The sequence below is a fragment of the Manis pentadactyla genome, chromosome 6 (assembly GCF_030020395.1).
Source record: "Manis pentadactyla isolate mManPen7 chromosome 6, mManPen7.hap1, whole genome shotgun sequence".
Classification (NCBI taxonomy): Eukaryota; Metazoa; Chordata; class Mammalia; order Pholidota; family Manidae; genus Manis; species Manis pentadactyla.
The window spans coordinates 23,056,275-23,074,796 of NC_080024.1; the positions used below are offsets into that span (position 1 = coordinate 23,056,275).

At 32.5% G+C, this 18,522-nt stretch overlaps 1 protein-coding gene across 5 annotated transcripts in view; it reads left to right on the forward strand.

The window, feature by feature from the left end:
• The window catches only part of ERBB4 (erb-b2 receptor tyrosine kinase 4), a 1,101,636-nt gene that overhangs the window by 402,347 nt on the left and 680,767 nt on the right, over positions 1-18,522 (forward strand). For all 5 annotated transcript variants that reach the window (XM_057503587.1, XM_036926862.2, XM_036926865.2 and 2 more), the window contains exon 2: positions 12,687-12,838. In XM_057503587.1, coding sequence (XP_057359570.1) covers positions 12,687-12,838 — 152 coding nt within the window. The remainder of the gene's footprint in view (positions 1-12,686; positions 12,839-18,522) is intronic.

Below are 18,522 nucleotides of genomic sequence, written 5' to 3' on the forward strand. Positions count from 1 at the left end.
TAAAAAATTAAATTGTTGGAGCCTTCTTTCTCCGTGTACTCACTTGATCGAGGCTCATTTGTAACTCTATAAATTGCTTTTCTTAGAAACATGATTATCTTTGTAACTATTTTCTTTATCCAATGTGGAATAGAAGATGAGAACAGAATGAATCACAGAGGAAGGAAATAAGGGAACCAAGTTTCTTCATTTATAAAACTGATTTGTACTTGCTGAGATTTTACTGCTTTAAAAATTCCTTTATGTTATTAAAGTCTAATGACTGTCACTTATAGCACCTACCAAGGACTTCTAATATTAGGTGTAACTATTAATAGCATAACTCTGTAATTCTAAATTTATAAAAGACAATGTGTCCTCAGCCTATAAACATTTCAACTTGTTTATAGGCGTTGTTATTTGATTAAAATATGCTACTGCTGAACACACATAATTCAAGACAAGTATTGGCATACATCAACTAACTAGTACTATGCTTTTGAATGAGAACTACTCAAGGAATTGGATCTGCTTTTGACTTCTGGCTCTTCCACTAGTTAATTTCTGGTTATATTACTTTCTGAGTCTCAGTTTCCTATGTTTGCTATATGGATTAAATGATAATGTGTATATTGTTTTGTGTCAGGAATTAAAAATGAATCATGTTCATAAAAGGTATACTTCCAATTTAAAAATTTGATCAGATTGGTGCTGTGCTACAGCAAGATTAAAAATAGTATATATTTCCATCCACCTGTATTTCTAGGTAAATAGTGATTTAGTTTAAAATTTTTATTTGCCTTCTAGAAAATGTTTTTGCATATGTTAACCTTGTCAGCCACACAATATAAATATATATATATATACACATATATATTTAAAAACTTTTACAATATAGATAAATTACATTTATTTGCTCAGATTCTCAAAGAATCACATTAAACTAGAAATGACAATACAAGTGTTAAATGATTTTAAATCTATGATTCAAGTATTTTTTTTCTAACTAGTATTCTCATTTTATATAGAGAAAGGAAATCATAGGTTATACAGGACTTTTAAAATTGAATCTGATGCCAGAGAACTCCTATGCCTTAGTGTTGAATAATATTTTTGAAACATATGTTAATAAATTGTCTTAGACAAAATAAATTATGGCATTTATTCTTTTGGTATCAGTGCCTTAACACTTTTTGCAAAACCACAGTAAAGAAAAAGAAGTTCAAATGTGTGTCATCACTATCTAGCAACTATCATAACTCTATATATACATACACACACACACACACATACACACACACATATGTATTTTCTCTTAAATGCCAGACATTTTTGAGGTCATGTCCAATAATAAAAATAATGTTAAATATCACCTTGGCTCTTTATGTATCATATTGAATTATGCAGATTCCATTAAAAAGTTGGAGTTTTATGATTAATCTTAAAGATTTTGTTACTTGCTGCTCTATTATAATAAAGGCTCCAAGTAGGATATCATATTTTTTGTTTTACATAATTGAATTTTATTTTTCCAGCTTTATTGACATATAATTGATATAGTATGTAAGTTTAAGATATATAACATGTTAATTTTACAGACTTATGTATTGCAAAATGATTACCATCATAGCTTTAGCTAACACCTCTATCATGTCACATAATTACCATTTCTTTTTTGTGGTGAGAACATTTAAGATCCACTTTCTTAGTAATTTTCAAATATATTATATGATATTCTTACTATCACTGTGCTGTACATTAGGTTCCCCAAAACTTGTTTATCTTATAACTGGAAATTTCTGCCTTTTGATCAACATCTCACCATTTCCCCCACCCCAGCCCCTGATAACCACCACACTATGTTCTGTTGCAGAAAACAGATGACAATATCTCAACAAATTAAAAACAGAACTACTCTATGATCCAGCAATCCCCTTTTCAATATTTACCCAAAATAAATGAAAATAGGATCTTGAAGGATATTGTATCTTTAAATCCTAAGATTGGTGAAACTTTGATGGGAAAACATTCCAAATGAAGTGACTGTTCATATAGATTGGACTAACCCTATAAGATTGTGAAATGAATAGAAAAAGTTGCTAGTGATATGAGCAAGTGGAATTTCTTGGTTAATATTTCAAAACTTCAATATCATATTTCCGATTTAAGCAAAATGAAAGAAAATTCTAAAACAACAGCAACACAATGTTTTCATAGAGTTATTAAATCATCTAGAATGGGAGCTTGTGTGTACCCTGTGTCAGAGCAATTTCTCTCTGTCCTTTTTGACAAGTGACAGAGGACCTAGAAAGAGATATGAATGAACTTGGATAACTGGATAATGTTTGTGAGGTGTGGTAGTTCTTTAGATGTAGATACTACTGAATATTTTGATAACATCACTTACTACCTTTACAGAGAAAGACCTCCCTGAAAATTACTTCTCACAAGTGATATCCACTTTTTGTAATACAAATTATTGCATATATATATTCTTTTCTGCTTCATATTTTATTATGAATAAGATGTATTTTTTACTTTGTGAATCTTATTTACTGATGGTGAATCAAAATCAGAAAAAAAACACATTATCTTTAATAGGACCTTAGCTAAATTTTATACTATTATAATATCTGAAAATATTACAGATAAAATTTCTACCAGAATGTAAATGTTCTAAAATTGAATAAAAAACCTTATTTATTTATTGTTCCTTTCACATTTAGCCCAATGCTCCATATATTGTGGTTGCACAATTAGCATTTGTTGAATAAATGAGTGACAAAATAAATTGAGGGCCAGATATTGCCCTAGTGATGGTTATCTCCTTATGAAACCCTAATTACAATTAGTACTGGAAATTTATTATATTGTAAAAATAACTATTCACTGTTTACCTGAATCTTTTTTAGAGGACCCAGTCTACTGGAGATTATATAATCAGGTTTCTAGAACAATAGACTTTGGTTTATACGAAAAACATTTAAAATAAATTATAATATGACTTTTTAAAATGTAGTCTATAGCAGCATCAGGTGGGTGCTTTGTTATGCAAGAAGGTCATGTGACTAGGAACTGACTTCTAAAACTTCTAAGAATTTTGTTAGAAGGTGATCTCAGATTAGTCTTTACATGTAGATTATCTGAAGGTAGTGTAAAGGGTCAACTGTCAAAAATGTTTGCTGCACCTCTTCCTCTCATCCCATGTCTAACATTAGCACACTTTTATTATGATATAAAGTGATGGTTACATTTTTAGAGAAAACTTTATGTGGAGTGAGCAGGTTTGGATGGATGACCCAAATGATGGAATGGACTAGGGCTTCTGTTTACAGTTACGTGGGTTCATCACTGCAAATGGGCATGTGGACCAAGGTACACATGGGAATAAAAGGCAGCCCACATTCCAAAGGCCAAGCCCTGTGCCCTGGCATGGAGTTATTTCAGAAGAGTGGCATTTTACATGTTTTTGCAAAGACACTGATTGCCCTAGAGCAGCCCTGAGTTGGAGAGTCCCTTAAGGGAAGAGTACTCTAAAAGGGAGCAGTTTCACTCTTGTGATTTCTCAATTTTGCCAGCTACTGATATAGCTTGATTGAATGTCCCTAGAAAACACCTATTGCATGTTATCAGCCAAGTAAACATTTGCTAATGGGGAAAACAAAAAATAAAGTTTCATTCAGCAACCAGTGCAATAGAAAGGTAGTAGTCTGTTTTTCAATGTACATCTTTATCACTGCTTTAGGAAACAGCCTCGATATGTGAGCATAGCGTCATATTAGGAACATTTAGTCTGATTCCTTCTTTGAAATACTTTTCACAGGAAAAAAAATCCCACAAATGCTGCTTTAATTACAGTGAATGACAAAGGTCTCACAGTGATAAAGCATCACAAGCAGGCTTGTTTTTATTACACACAAGGGAATGGTTGAAGACATGATAATCTAGGGAAGAAAGATGGTTGCTAATGTTTACACACTTAGCTCCCACTGGCATTTCACCAGCATGGAGGTTTGCACTGTCCCTCTTAATCTGAGAGAGTGCATCCAGATTCACAGCAAGACCTCAAGGAGAGCCAGATGATGGGGCAGATGGCAGATGACTAATTTGGCAAGCCTTGATGAGTGGAAATTGTTTGCTTTAATTGCTTGTCAAGTCCAGTACCTACATTAAAGTTAAGGATCTAGCACTTTCACAGAAAACAAAATACTACAAAGTAAATAAGGACTCTTTGTGTGTGGGAGTGAGAGGAGGTGGGAAGAATGATACAAAGGTGGGATGGGGGAAATTGTGGCAAGATAATGGTAAGGGGATTATTTATGCAAGCATAGGTGACAGAAATTTCTGAATCTGTGAAGTCTTTCTATTATGTTTTTTTCAGCTTTCAACATAGGGATTTTATGAGATATAATTTAAGAAAAATGGAACAAAATATTTGAACTCAGGAAAACAATAAAGAACAGGGACTAAAAATTACAAGCAGTTACAAGTCAGTTTTTGATGATCCATATAATGATTAAAATAATTTGTAATTATTTTAATTTTACTAAGCTAATCTTTGAAATGGAAAATGGAAAAAAATGGAATATTACAAAAATAAGCTATTATATTGGCAAGTATAGATTAAACTCCTCACAGAGCATATCATTCATAAACAGGAGACAATCATGTACAATTTTTGTCATGATCATTTTTTGGTAGTTTCCAATAACAAGGCTGTTTGCCCTTGTAATATAATTAAGCAGTTTAAGAATTTTTGAGGGTATTTAGAGACTACTGTAAATAAACAAAAGAGTTAAAATACAGATTCAATTTAATTTTAAATGGATCAGCTCATAACAGTATATATAATCCATGCACTTGCCTTTCATCAGTACCCGCTATAGAATGCCTGTCTTTTTTAGCTACAACTCTATTAGGGAAGGTCTCCAATGCCAAATGTCCTCTTCATTTGGCTCAAGTATCATTTGGAAAGTGTTGTTAATTCCAGAAGATCCCTTGTTTTGTTACTTAGAGATTCAGTAAAACAGTGGTAGAAAATGAAGATTCAGAGAACATACTAGAGGGTTACTTATTTTTTTTTTAAGGATACTGATTTTTACATTGAAAAATACTTTATTTTCAGATCTATACAATGTAAATTTCAAAACATATTTCCTATTTTGGTGTTTTTAATATCTTTACAATCAATTATACAGAATGTAAAATTTCTGAAATACATATCTATTTACATTATTTATAATTTTAGGCACTATGGCATCTGATAAAAATCATTTAAAAATATTGGTAGGCATTTTTTAATATTAGAAAAATGAAGTAAAAATAAAATAAGAGCAATAAAGCAGAAGAATATTAGTGAGATAATGCATGATCACTAAGTGTGTTCATTCCAGGAATACAAGAATGGTTCAATATTTGGAATTCATTAGTAATTCACTTTAGTAAGTTAAAAAGAACCTAAAAAACAGCAAAAAGTACTTGTTAAGATTCAACATTCCAGTCTAAAATAAAAATCCTAGTAAAGCTGGACTCTAAAACACATGACATTGGAAAATACAGGCTGACTTGAGTATGTGTTTTAATTTATGTACAGTAAAATAGAGTTTTTTGGTGTACAGTTCTCTTGAGTTTTAACTGCATAGATCTATGTAATTGCCATCATAATCAGTTTACAGAATAGTTCTGCCATCTCCCAAATTTCCTTTATGACCTTTTAGTCAAACCCTCACTCCCCCTATACACCAACTCCATTGTCACCAGTGATCTGTTCTCCACCATTGTGATTTTGTGTTTTTCCAAAATGTTGTATCAATGGAATCATATGGGATATATGATTAAGCCTGGCTTCTTTTAGTCAGTGTAATGCCTCTGAGAATTTTTCATATTGATATATCAATAATCTATTCATTTTTATTCTCAATAGATATTCATGGAATGGGTATATGACAGTTTTTCATTTACCCATTGAAAAACATCTGAATCATTTCCAACTTTTGGTGAATTTGAATAGCTTCTATAAACATCTGTGTACACATTTTTATGTGAACATAGTTTATCATTTTTCTGGGGGAATGCCTACAAATGGGATCACTGAGTCATTTATAAGTGTATGATTAACTTACAAGTTTACAAGAAGCTGCTATAGTGTAACCTCCTTAAGGGCATTCGTTGAATGCAGCCTATTACATAGTGTAGAGTAGGTTTTAAATAAGTATTTTAGAAATAAATTCAATCACAGAGTTTTTGAGCTGAAAGGAAACATAAAGATGTTCTATTTGTGAAGAGAAAATTGGACCCAATGAAAATAATTTTCCAAGTTTACACCGCTAGAAGTGTTGGACTGATGGAGTCCTGACCTCCATTTTCCTTACCCAATGCTAATTCCTTTATATCAGACTGATTTCAGTATGTCACCATGCAAGTCTTACATTTTAATTTGACTCAGTACATTGTATAATATACACATACTATACACTATATATTTAAATAAATGACCACAGCTAACATTGAGCTCTGTCAATGAGTCAGACATCTTCCAAACCAAGTTACATGTATCAACTCATTTAATCTTCACAGCAGTGCTATCAGACGGTGGTTGTTATTCTGTCTACTTACAGATGAGGAAATAGAATGACAGAAAATGTAAGTAACTTGCCCAAATTACATTGTAGGCTGGTGATTGAGCTTCATTTTAATGCTAGAAATCTGGCTCTAGGCCTAGTGTTCTTAACTTTTAAACTGGGTTTACTGTTAGGAACAATCAGCACAAAAGCCCACTTTGTTAATATGAAAAATGGAGACTCCAAGTGATGAAGTGACTTGCCCAAGTTTGTTTAGCTTTTATTAATGGAAAAACCAGCCTCTCTGATTCTGGCTTAGTTATGGTTCTCAGTGACTTCAAAGTCCATTCATTTATTCAGTAAATACTGACTGAGAGTCTACCATGTGCCTGCTCTTCTAGGTGTTGAGGAGACCAAGGGCCTGCCTCCTGGAGAGCTTGCATTCTAATGTAGAGACAAATAATAAACAAGTAAACAAGCAAATGTCTAATGTAGTTTCAGAGAGCATAAAACAAAAATAAGGAAGGCAAAGAAGACAGAGTGTGAAGGTTAGGAACCTGGTACCTATTGGAGATAAGGAGGTCAGAGAAGGCTTCCTTGAAAATGACATTGGAGCAAGACCTGAATACAGGTTCTTGTGAGAATTTTGGACTTTATGATCAGTGTGATTGGAAGCCAAGGCATGTTTTCAATAGGGGAGTGACATGAATAATTTATGCTTTTAAAATGATTGTTCTAGCCTCTGTGTGGAGAACAAATTAATGGGGGCACATTAATTTGAAGGGAAATTAAATGAAGGGAAACCAGAAAAACAGTTAGGAGGCAACTGTCAAAGTCCAGACGAGAGGTAATGTGGCTTGGATTCAATGACTACAGTAGTGGAAGAGGCAAATACGCACCCCCACAGGACATATTTTGATATTCTGGATAAAGTTGCCAGAACTTGTAATCTCCATGTAACTGTAACAGCATTCAATAACAATCACTGAAAATGTTTGCTACTTTTTAAATGTTCTTTAAATATTTTATATTTTGAGGTTTACTATAGTTTCAGATTTTTGAATGCCTTTCAAAATGCATTAAACTAAAGCATATTTATTATGTTTCTATTTCTGAAAGGACAAAATACTTCTTAGTGTTAAATCAAAAAAATTGAAGAATTTTTCTCAGGTTACCAATTTTTCTCTTTTTTTTTCTTTGTGCATACAGTCCCTGAATTATGCACATGCAATAAACACACAGCTTATATGCATACAGCTCGCTGCTTTCATCCCTGTGTGTCTTTTATAGCCACATGATCCCTTACAAAATACCTTGGACATTTTAATCAATGTATACTTTTCCATTATACTAGGTTAGTGGTAGATGCTATGTAAATAATTATTCATTTCTTAATTCATATCTTACATAGACATTTGGTTTGAAAGACAAAACTTTGATTTAGTTTTGTTTTCTTTTTCTTCCTTCTTGCTGTCTTTATGTGTAAGCAAAATGGAGTGCTGGTTGCCACAGTTATAACAAGCCTGGAGGTAGTTATTGTTAGTATTAACATGAACATTGTTAGGGTTTCTTCATTTTGCTTCTAATGCATTGTCCCCATGAAGCAAATGAATAATTTTGTTAATTTACCTTTTATATTGCCACAAATTTAATTATATTCATGATTTTTTACTGAATGAGGATTATGTAGTTCATTCACTGTTGGATATAAATCTTAAAGCAAGAAGAATAAAAAGCCCATGTTTGCAAGTATAGCTTCATTTGTAACAGAATCAATACCAAATAGAATAATTGGTGATTTTAGTAAGGCCTCACATAGCTTTACTGCTGAAGTTACAAGGGAAACGAAAACTCTAGGGAGCACATGTAAATTCAGGGTTTTTGAAGCTTGAACTATTATAAGCTTATAGTTTAAGCAGTTCATAATAATGTTGGTAAGGAGGCCACAGTTTTTAAACTTGTTCTGGCTGATGAAGAAGATTTTTCAATTCTGTTTGATGAACAGCTTTGTGAAATCAATAAAACTGGATGGTTTAAGAATTGTTTTGTATTTATTGCTTGATTGTAAAATCAATTGACAAATAGAAGTTGCAACACATTCAGTGAAGGCTTTATGAACAAAAATACAGATGATTTTTATGCATCTATCCAAACAAGTTCTTTTAAAATCAAGTCTGTCTTTCACGATAAAAATTATGAGGAATATATTACTGATTATGGATAGTAGTTTGAATCAAATATAAATCTATAGGAAAGTCTCACTGAGACAAAAATATTTCCTCAGTTGAACTGTGTGTAATGAAAACTCCAAGAGCAGAATGTTTGGAGAATAGAATAGTGTGATTAATCAGATTCTCTGTTTTTCGGAGGATTTTTTTAGTTGCTGAAAAATATTCCTGAGCATATTCCAATTTTGTTTTCATATTGTATATGCAAAACAGAGGTGATCACTTACTGAACAATGGAAACTTTTTTGAATTGAGGGTAATTTTCTGAATACCTGTTAAAATTGTTTTTAGAGCAACTAAATGAATATTATTAAATAATAACTTCTTGCAAAATATACAAAAATAGTTACTACAGTTGTATTAATAGATGCTTCTCCTCCACCTTGTTTAAGCTTCTATAGAAAAGGTCAGAATATACTAAGTATTTTAGAAGTGTTTTCATTTAAATATCTGTTCACTGGTTTTTATATATTGGTATTAAGGTACAGGTTTTATTTCCAGTGGAAAGAAACTTGTACAACATGAGTTGTACATAAATTGCAATGTGGCACTTCATGTATTTTAGAAGTAGTGCAGCAAGTTTATTAATAAATGTTTAATTAACCCATCAGTAGTTATACTAAAATATAAGCTTGCCACCACTGGAACTTAAAATAATTGAAATCTCTATTTTGTAAACCCAAATAGGACCTTTTTTCAACAGATGTTTTTACAAGTTTATTAAGATTTTGCTATAAATTTGCTAGCATCAATAAAATAAAATCATGGATTAAAGGTGTTTCCTAAAGAGTCTCCACAGTATGTTGGGGAAAAAAAACTTGTGCTTTGATTTTGACTGATATGGATCATGTACATGAATCAATTGCTTCTTACTGCCCTATTGAATATTATTGAATAACATTGTACTTGTCAGTAGAAATTCATTTTTCCTTTGTGTTTGTTAGTTTTAATAGTAAGTGAACCTTCTACAGAACCGGTATAATGTTCAGATGATCTGAGTGATTTCATTAGTAACTGCACTAACTTAGTCAAACAACCAAGCAGAAAAGTTAAAATTATTTAAGGTCAAAAGCATATAACTAAACTAGAGTTTTGTCCCTCATGATGTGTAATATTATACAATTAGTACCAAAATTCATCATTATCTTGATGTCAATGACAATGTAAAACCTCAGTTGTTTGAAAACCCTGGTTCCTTTTAGCTAATGTCTCAACCAGTATCTAGGGCATGTCCCCCATTCTTATGTTCCAAAATGGTGACTCAAGGTTTAGCCATCCAATATCTGTTGCAGGCAGCAGATTGGTGGAAGGCATGGAGAAGAAAGGAAGCAAAGTAAGCTTCAACCATGTTTTAAAGAAGGTTCTGAGAAGGTGTCATAAAACGTGTCAGAACTTAGCCCTTTGTCAAGCTTACCTCTATGGGGAACAGTGAAATGTAATGTTTATTTGGGGTGGCCATATGCCCAGCTAAAAGTTGTGCCATTTATTATTATGAAAGAAGAGAATGGATACTGAGGATTCTGGAAGTCTCCCTCCATCTTATTCTACAAAAATTGCATTTTCAAAGGCAACAAATGAATGCCAGCATGGTGCATGATGGACTTGGTACTTAGAAGGGACAAGGGGGGGAGGAGAGTAACTTGGAAGTGGTAAGTCAATAGGACCCTTGAGAGAGGAAGTGATTTTTAACATTTCTTTATTAGATTTCAGAAATAGTCTGAAGATTATGTATTGTTTTTCCAGGGCTGCTGTAACAAAGTACCAAAAAGTAGGTGGCTTAAAACAACAGAAATTCACTCTTTTGTTTTACTTCTGGAGGCTTAAACTCCAAAATCAAAGTGTCAGAGGGGTCAAGCTCCCCCTGAGGCTCTGCATAGAGTCTTTCCTTGACTCTTCCTAGCTTTTGGATGTGACCATCAGTTCCTGGCATTCTTTGGCTTGCAGCTTCATCACTACCTTCTTTGCCTCTGTGGTCACATGGCTTTCTCCCTGTGTGTCCTTGTACTCACGTGGTGTTTTCCTCTTCTTAGAAGGACATGGATCAGATTGGATTAGTGTCTACCCTAATGTCTTCATCTTAACTTGATTACATCTATAAAGACCTATGTCCAAACAAGGTCACATTCACAGGTACCAGGGTTTAGGGCTTCAATATACATTTTACAGGGACACAATTCCACTTATGAAAGAATATTTCTAGAAAATATACTGTTTGATGAACTTTGGAAATCCAGGGAAAACTGTGTTTTGTTTTGTTTTTGTAATGAGCTTCCATTATAGTTAAAGGTCTACATTATTCTTCAAGACTTTTAGATTCAGATTTTTGTTATTTTTGATTTGTCAATAGGCAAAAATAGTTGATGAGGGGTCCTAAGAGAATATATCCTAAGAGAATGTACCAAAACCTATTCCCTTGAACACCACATCATGCATCATGAGTTCTTTGTCATTTCTGAGTGCATAATACACAGGTGTTTATATGGCTTTATTACTAAGCTCTGTTCCTAGTGTTTTCAAAGTTTATATTTTATATCTTGCTTTAAATTGGTGTACATTATGTAAGTTACTCAAAGAGAATTCACTCATCATCCAAATTTCCGTACTTTTTTTCAACTTTCCATACTCTTATTATAAGATTCATACTACAGTTTTTCAGTCAGTTGAAGATTAGAGTTGGTGCATTAAATGGTAATTTTGTACATGTGGGTATACAAACCATGAGAAGGAATAAGTAAACTCTGAGTTCTGGAAGATAGGAAAGGTTTCAATACAAACACAGATTAGAAACATATGTATATACTTACAAGCTCACATATGTACATTTTCAAGAATATACCCCCCCCAAAGATGGCAGACTGACATAATTTATTATCAGTCCATTATACTTCAGAATACTAATGAATATATAGAGTGATGACCCAGTTGATAGCAGTAAGTTTATATTTTGCTGTGCATTCCATTTGTAGTCTATGTTTATAAATATTTCAATCTAAGTTCTTAACATTTGTATTTAAAATTTTGTATTTCAAAAGGTAGTATTTTTGAGGGCTGAAAGGTATAAGTTTTAATCATGTAAAACATTTATTCAATAAGAGCAGCTTGTTTTGCAATAGAAAAATATTTTTAAAAATAAGTTACTTTTATCATCTTTTGATTTATTTAGATATGTAGACTCACCCTGTTAGAAAATAGATTAAATTATATCCTAAAGAAAATCTAGATTAATTGAAGTTAAATGTATTTACATGCATTATATGCTCACCACAAATGTGATTAAGTTTATCTCCTATGTGTTTCTAATAGAATCCATACCTTCTTACTCTCTGTGGTTAGCATATCAGTTTAGGAATATAAAGCTATGCTACCAGTTACATGTGGTATCTAGAAAAGCCAAGCTCATAGAAATAGAGAATAGAATGAGGTGACCAGGGGCTAGGAGTGGTTGGGGAATGGGGAGATGTTGGTCAAAGGATACAAACTTATATTCATAAAATGATAAATTCTGGGGATCTCATGTACCATAGAGTGGCTATAATTAACAATACTGTATTACATACTTGAAAGTTGCTAACAGAGTGGATCTTAGATGTTTTTACCACAAAAAGAAAATGTGATTATGTGATGTGAAGGAGGTGTTAGTTAATGCTATGATGGTAATCATTTTGTAATATATACATGTGTCAAATCTACATGTAAACTTATGCAATGTTGCATGTCAATTATATCTCAGTAAAGCTGGAAAAAATAAAAATGAAACATTTATCAGTGTGTGGGTATGGGTCTTAGTGCCATTCAGAAAACTTTAATTCAGGGAATTAATATGAGTGGAGTGTTGTGGAACACAGCTGAGGGAGATATTTTCATAGTGTATGTCGTATAAAGGTTACGTAACTCCCTGTGTATCTTCTTGTCTTGGCAGTGTGTGCAGGAACAGAGAATAAGCTGAGCTCTCTCTCTGACCTGGAGCAGCAGTATCGAGCCTTACGCAAATACTATGAGAACTGTGAGGTCGTCATGGGCAACCTGGAGATCACCAGCATTGAGCACAACCGGGACCTCTCCTTTCTGCGGGTAAGGTGACTCTGTCTTTTTCTTCTCTTCTATGTGAGTGGACAGTGGTGCCACAGTGCATAAAGACAAACCAGCTTGCTTGTACCTGATGGCTATGCTCCTCTCCTGTCAGGGATGGTGACTGTGGGCAGAAGATAAAAGATACCCAGGGACACCCAGGAAAGTAACAAGAGTAGCAGTGTCATCATGACTGACACGCTGAGTTCAGACCAGTCACTGTTGCCCTAAGATTGAAAAGATTCTGTCACAGTGTAGTACATGGCATCTAGCAAGTCTGTCTTTTTTTGATCTTTAGGCAAGAAGAAAACTGTTAGGTTGGGGACCAGGAAAATCAGAGAACCAATCAGATAAGAATTGGACACTTCAGTTAGCAATTTCATTTTTTGCCTCTTTTCTGTCACTTTGGAAATTTATAGAATAAAGCATTCTATATTATATAATGTATTCTATATTATAATAATAAGACTGATACCTTTAGAAAAGAAAATACATCCATGTTTGAAAACCTACGAATTATTAAAATAGACTCACAGGAAATTATGGGTACTTATGTAAGTCACTGCACATAAATGCAAATGCATATATAGATATGAAGTCACCCAGAGGCAACCAGTCCTTTTACAAATATATTTTGGCTCTCATTTATCCTTATGCTGTTAAACAGACTAGTAGAGCTTAATGCCTTCAGTTTCTTAAGTTTGGATTTAACTGAAAGAAGTTTGGAAAATCTGAACTTAAAAGGGACTTTGACAAAGTAACATGAGGATGTGGTCTTTTGTACAACTAAGAATTTGTTATTTATACAAGAATTAATAAGATGTATATTTAAGTAACAGCAGCCCTAGAATATATTCGATTTTGTTTTCAATAATACTTCTTCTCAGGAGCACTCTTTTGTGTAAATCAAGACAAAACTGTTTCAAATACTAAAACACTGAACTAGTGGATAGTGAATTATTTTTTAGAAAACTATGATAATTTTAATAATTCTGTACTTAGGTAAGTAGTTAAAAACTGATTTTTAAGTTCTTTAGAAGTAATAAATGTGTCTCAAATTGGTAAACCTCAGAAAACAAACCACCTCAAAACATTATGAAGCTCATGGTATCTGTTTTTAAAATGACTGTCATATTAGGATTGATACAGGGAATGAAAGTGTTTCCATATTCTACTGCTTGGTTGACAGAGCTCTGGGTCTATGAATTCTGTGTTGAAACTTTTTAATAATCATTATGTTTAATTATGTTTATCAAAAGTAAATAGTAAAAGTTATCTAACTCCTAGAATGAGAGTGCCTACAAAGAACTTAACATGTTTTTTTTTTTTCCCCTCTTTTGCATTGTTGTTTCAAGAAGGGAACACTTACAGGGTATACTAGAACAGCCACTTCAAGGGGATATATCAATTAATTGTTAAAATTTAATTGCAAGCTTCTAAATTGTCTTGATTATTTTCAGATAGATTTTGTTACTCATCATGAAAATGAAATTTTGATGGCATATGATCTGTAGATTTAGTTAGAAATACTGAGAAACTCAACGATGTTATAGAAAGCAAAACTGACTCAGCTGAATTATAAATCAGGGAAGAGAAATAGGGTAAATAGTCTATAAAGTCAGAAAAATATGAGAAAAATTTAAAGGGCAATCTAAGAACTTTTGTTTTTCTGTTTATTTTCTTCGCTATACATAGAACTAGATTTCACTAACTGAACAAAGAAATATCATGGATATTGTAAGTGATAGTCTGTAGAATAAGTAATATAAATATGCCTTTATTATGTATTTTATAATTTTAAGCTCTTAGAGGGTAACAGAATATAATATAATGATCAGAAATTAGTCAATTTTTAATCTTTAGGAATATGAAAACATATAGTTCTTTGAACCCTATGGTTTATACTGTTGGATGTTCTACTTTTTAAGGAACCATTTTGAAGTAAAAAAAATAGATTAATAGAATGAACAGATTTGGGAAAGAAAAAAATAAGGAGAACCAGAGTTTCTACTTGGAGCAGGAAATTTGTTTCTATTAAAAAGTAGTTGTTGGTGTCTAAGTAGCATTTCCAGAATTTCATATAAGCTTTGTACTAACCCAAGCATATATATCTCTAGTTTCATCTATTTATGTAATGATAATGCTTTTAGTTTTTTTGTTTTGTTTTGTTTTTTCCTGCTTACCAATTACATCTTTTTTGTTTAACTTATCTTCATTCCTTTGGAAAATTATCATTTCTAATAGTGACATATATTCATTCACTCAACAAATAGTCTTAGGCCAAGGATGCAATAGCAAGTAAGCTGTAGTCCTTGATTTCAACAATCTTGCAGTCTTATAGAAAGTTACAGATGTGTCATACATAAATATGTATATATGTATGTGTGTATTTGTATATATAATGTATGTTTTATATATATATATATATATATATATATATAAACAGAAATAGGAAGCCAGAATCAGATTGGAGGTAAGGTCTTTTGTTAATGGTAGGTGTGGGTGCTGGACAAAGAAAGCAATGGCTAATTCTGAAGAATTCAAGAAAGATTTCATCAAGGAGGTGCTTGAATTGACTCATGAGAAAATGAATAGGGGCTTACAAGGTGTGTGGATGGAAGAAAAGAGCATTCCAATGGGAGTAATGTTAAATTAAGACATAGAAAGAAGGCCCTAAATCAGAGTTATTGTGTACTAGTGTGTACAGCTTTAGGTACTAGACATACACCTGCAAATAAATCACTCATCACTCTTGCCCTCATGGAGCCTATAGTGTAGTGTGGATGGAGACAAATTCGGGGATGGAATTAAATATTAAATTGGAGAGATAGAGCACCTTACACTGTAGATAGATAGCTAAGAGACCTCAGTATCTCAATGGTAAATTAACATTTGGGGATTAGATAAAATAGTCAATGGAAATTGAGAAGAGTTAGACCAAGAAGTGGGCCAAGGACAGAACTTTCCAGATGCCCCATTCCCTGTTTCTTGGTGAGCTCAGTTACCCCATAACTATTTTTCTTAGTGAGCCTTGAAAGCAGGGACTATTAGATGAAATCTTCATAGAACTACCGTATTGGATGAGCCCATACTCTAATTATACCTTAGAATATGCTAAAAGCTCTTCATTTATAGGTTTCCCCCACTATCCACAAGTTTTCTTTTCACCACTTTACTCTTATGAAAGACTTGCATTAGTACCTCTTTTCACTAATGGAAAGAATTCCGAAGAGGATTTTCACTTTTAGGAAATGTTGATTGCTTTTTGCTTTACTCCATTTGGCTTACAAAACGTTTCATAGGGACATTCTACTTTCAGATAGTGAAAATATAAAATTTCACTCCTGGTAACCACATTATGGTTCATTTATACTCTTAGAAGCTTCCCTCCAAAGTACATAAACTGTCCAATATTGACATTAATATAAGTACAGTTCATGTAAAGGAGACCTGGTTATTTTACAGTATGCTATCATTTCTGGTAAGCATTGAAATGTGTGAGTGAAGAGTAAACTTGTATTAACCAATCCAATGGAATACATAGTCTTCAAATATATTTATGTAATTATAATTCATTGAGCAAGTTCTTAAAGAGGTGTGCAATTTCCCTTTCTCTAAGAATCACCCAAACCTATATGTGTTTAGAGAGACATCATGGACAGGAATCTTAAATTTCATTCTGCATTGATTTCTGTTTTTAGGAACTTAAGAAATTACTTTAATTTTTAAAAGATTTTCCATTCTTATTATCATCTCCAGTTAGTAGTGTCATAGTGTTTTCTTTGGCTGTTTGTTTTGTCTGATTCTGCGATTCATGACAGCAACTTAGCCAAGTACCCTGTTTACCTCTTTTACTATGTGAATAGTCTGTATCTAGAACAATGGTTAAAATATAGTAGGTTTTCACTTAGTACTTGTTAAATGGACAAATAAACATTTTTCTTAATACTTAACAATAATTATAGATCACTATTTTATATATATTTTCTCTAGATGAATATGTGAGTCTTTCCTCATGCTATTTCAATGTGACATCATCAGTCAATTGTGTGGGCATTAGACACAGTCTGAGTCAATAAAAGTCCCTTCCCATGAGGATTTGGAATTGGACTAAGAGCGCTCAGTGTCTGTATCAGTTCATTTCTTGACCACATGGCTACTAGATACAGCCATCTTTTTTCTTTTGGTTTGAGTGTCATGGAAAGCTGTGCAGACAGCAGAATAGAGCAAACACACTGAAACAGACATAGAGAGCAGAGAAAGACCATTTACCTCAAATTACTGACGAGGGAGACATTCATTTTCAGGTTCCAGTTTACTTCCAAAGACAAGTTGTATTCCAGCCATTGAGTCCTTAAGATATTCCTGGAATTTGACAGTATCTTTGAAGTGTTCTCCTTTTTCCTAAACTAGATAGGGATGTTTCCTTTTACTATAACTAAAATATCCCATCTAGTACATCTCCCAAGATCTGAAGAACATAGAAAAAGTAGGGCTTTGAAATTGGATTGAATATTGCTTATATATAATCTAAAAAAAAAAAACCTATAAAGTTTTGGAGAAACTTCTTTAAACTTTGTTAGATATATTTTATTGAGATATACTTTGAAAATAATTTAAAATAAATTATTTTCAAGTTACTTTTATTATATCAACCTTGATGTTTATCTCTGTAAACACCTTTTAACCCAGCTTGTTGTAACCTCCAAGTTTCTGCATTTCTTTTTGGGGAAAAAAACCCAGTTGACAATATTTAATGCTACACCCTTAGACACCACATAGTTGGCTAGAAAAAGGCCCTAAAACTTATTTACTATGTACTTTATCATTGTCACAAGGTTAAGACATATAATAGAAAACTGCAAGGCATAAAAACACTGATTTTTTGCTTTTGTCTTAAACTTCGTGAACTCTCTCAAACAAGGTGAAATATAGCAAGTAATGGGAATAAACTATTAGACCTTCTACCCTCATTAGAATTCTTCAGGGTTTTCTGTCCTTTGTCATTCCATTGGTCTTCCTTGCTTGTTAGCATTCAATAACTCAACAACTTCTAAAAAGGTACCTGACCTACCAGGTTTTATACCTTACATTTATTTTCTCTGTTTCATATATTCACCTTAAGCAAATAAATATTAAGTGCCAACTAAAGTGTAAAGCAGTGTTATATATAATGTAGAGTATATATAAGGAGTGTTAATATCTATCTTTAATTACTACCATAATAGGTTATAATTTTTAATTAGTGACTTAAATTTAGTTGTGTGCAAATTGTTTTGGAAATAGTGTTTATTAGGATTATGAAGAGATAAATTTAGTTAGCCGCTGATCCATTGACCTGGGATATTAACATCAGTAATTAATTAGACTTCTGTATGCTATTGTCTAGGAGCCTTAAATTTTGATGATTATGCATGTTTTTTTAGTACTGAAAGATGAAATAAAAGTAAGTCACTACATTACGATATCTTTCCAAATAGCAGCATTAATATTCTGTCATTGATAGCCAAAGGGGATGACTTTGAAAAAGTCAGAAAGTATAGTGTTTAAAGAAAACAAATTTCTTTAAAAAGCATTTTTTCTCAGACAATGAAAACAGATGTTATGAGAATGTAACAAATTCTGAAAAACATTAGCTTCTTTTATTGTATATTTGGCAGAGCTGTAGGGAGTTTTTTGAATATATA